Source organism: Myotis davidii, unplaced genomic scaffold (assembly GCF_000327345.1).
Source record: "Myotis davidii unplaced genomic scaffold, ASM32734v1 scaffold902, whole genome shotgun sequence".
Classification (NCBI taxonomy): Eukaryota; Metazoa; Chordata; class Mammalia; order Chiroptera; family Vespertilionidae; genus Myotis; species Myotis davidii.
The window spans coordinates 136,806-138,021 of record NW_006293951.1 but is presented as its reverse complement, the minus strand read 5'-3'; the positions used below and the strand labels follow the sequence as shown (position 1 = coordinate 138,021).

Below are 1,216 nucleotides of genomic sequence, written 5' to 3'. Positions count from 1 at the left end.
CCGTAAATCTTTTTTAATGTCTCAAGTAGAGATAATGCTAACAAAATTGGCTTTTGTGATAAGTAGATTCATAATTAATACAGGATTATAGAAATCAGTGTTTTGCAATATCTGGGTCTTTTATGTACACTGAGTGGAAATAAATGTTCTGATTTGTCTAATGTTCTAGCATCTTTTTGAATGTTTTAGATCCAGTTAAAGAATATGGTTGTGCCCCGTGGCCTATGGTTGAGAAGTTAATTAAAAGCTGTTTAAAAGAAAATCCTCAAGAAAGGCCTACATCTGCCCAGGTATTACTGTGGTCAAATGTATCAGCATTTGGAACAGAACATCACATACATGCATACATGCACACATATGTAAAATCCCCGCATACATAGACTCAAACACATAAATAAACACGCACATTCAGAAGAGTGTAAAGCAGATGCTGTGTCCTCTGCCAGCCCAGATGCACAGTGAGAGCATTACCATCTCAGGAGCCGCTCATGCCCTCCCTCCTTCCCTGCTCGCACCCCTCTCCTTTCCCTTAATCCTGCACTTCGCTGGCTTTTGTGCAATCCTCGCTTTGCTTTTCTTTATGATTTTGCCATTCAGTTTAGAGTTCTGTATTTAAAGATTATTTAAAATGTAATCATGCCCTAGCCGGTTACTCAATGGTTAGAGCATTGGCCCATGGATGGAAAGAGTCTCAGGTTCGGATTCTCAGGTAAAGGCATGACTGTGTTTCAGGTTTCAGCAACCAATCAATGTGTCTCTCCCACATTGACGTTTTTCTCTCTCTGTCCTCTCTCTGTTTCTCTCTCTCCCTCTATTTCTCTCTTTCTTTCTCCACTCCTTCTACCCCTCCCTATCTCCCTTCCACCCTCTCTAAAGAAAATCAATGGAAAATATCCTTGGGTGATGATTAACAAAAAACAACAACACATGTTAAAGTCAATGAGAAACCATTAATCAGTTTTCAAAACCTCAGTTGCTGCCCTCACTAGTTTGGCTCAGTGGATAGAGCGTCGGCCTGTGGACTGAAGGGTCCCAGGTTCAATTCCAGTCCAGGCCATGTACCTTGGTTGTGGGCACATCCCCAGTGGGGGGTGTGCAGGAAGCAGCTGGTCAATGTTTCTCTCTCATTGATGTTTCTGACTCTCTATCTCTCTCCCTTCCTCTCTGTAAAAAATCAATAAAATATATATATATAAAAAAAAACTTAATGGACCAT

General features: G+C 41.0%; 1 protein-coding gene across 1 annotated transcript in view; it reads left to right on the top strand.

The window, feature by feature from the left end:
• The window catches only part of LRRK2 (leucine-rich repeat kinase 2), a 122,851-nt gene that overhangs the window by 108,474 nt on the left and 13,161 nt on the right, over positions 1 to 1,216 (top strand). Inside the window, exon 42 of the mRNA XM_015566622.1 lies at positions 190 to 290. Coding sequence (XP_015422108.1) covers positions 190 to 290 — 101 coding nt within the window. The remainder of the gene's footprint in view (positions 1 to 189; positions 291 to 1,216) is intronic.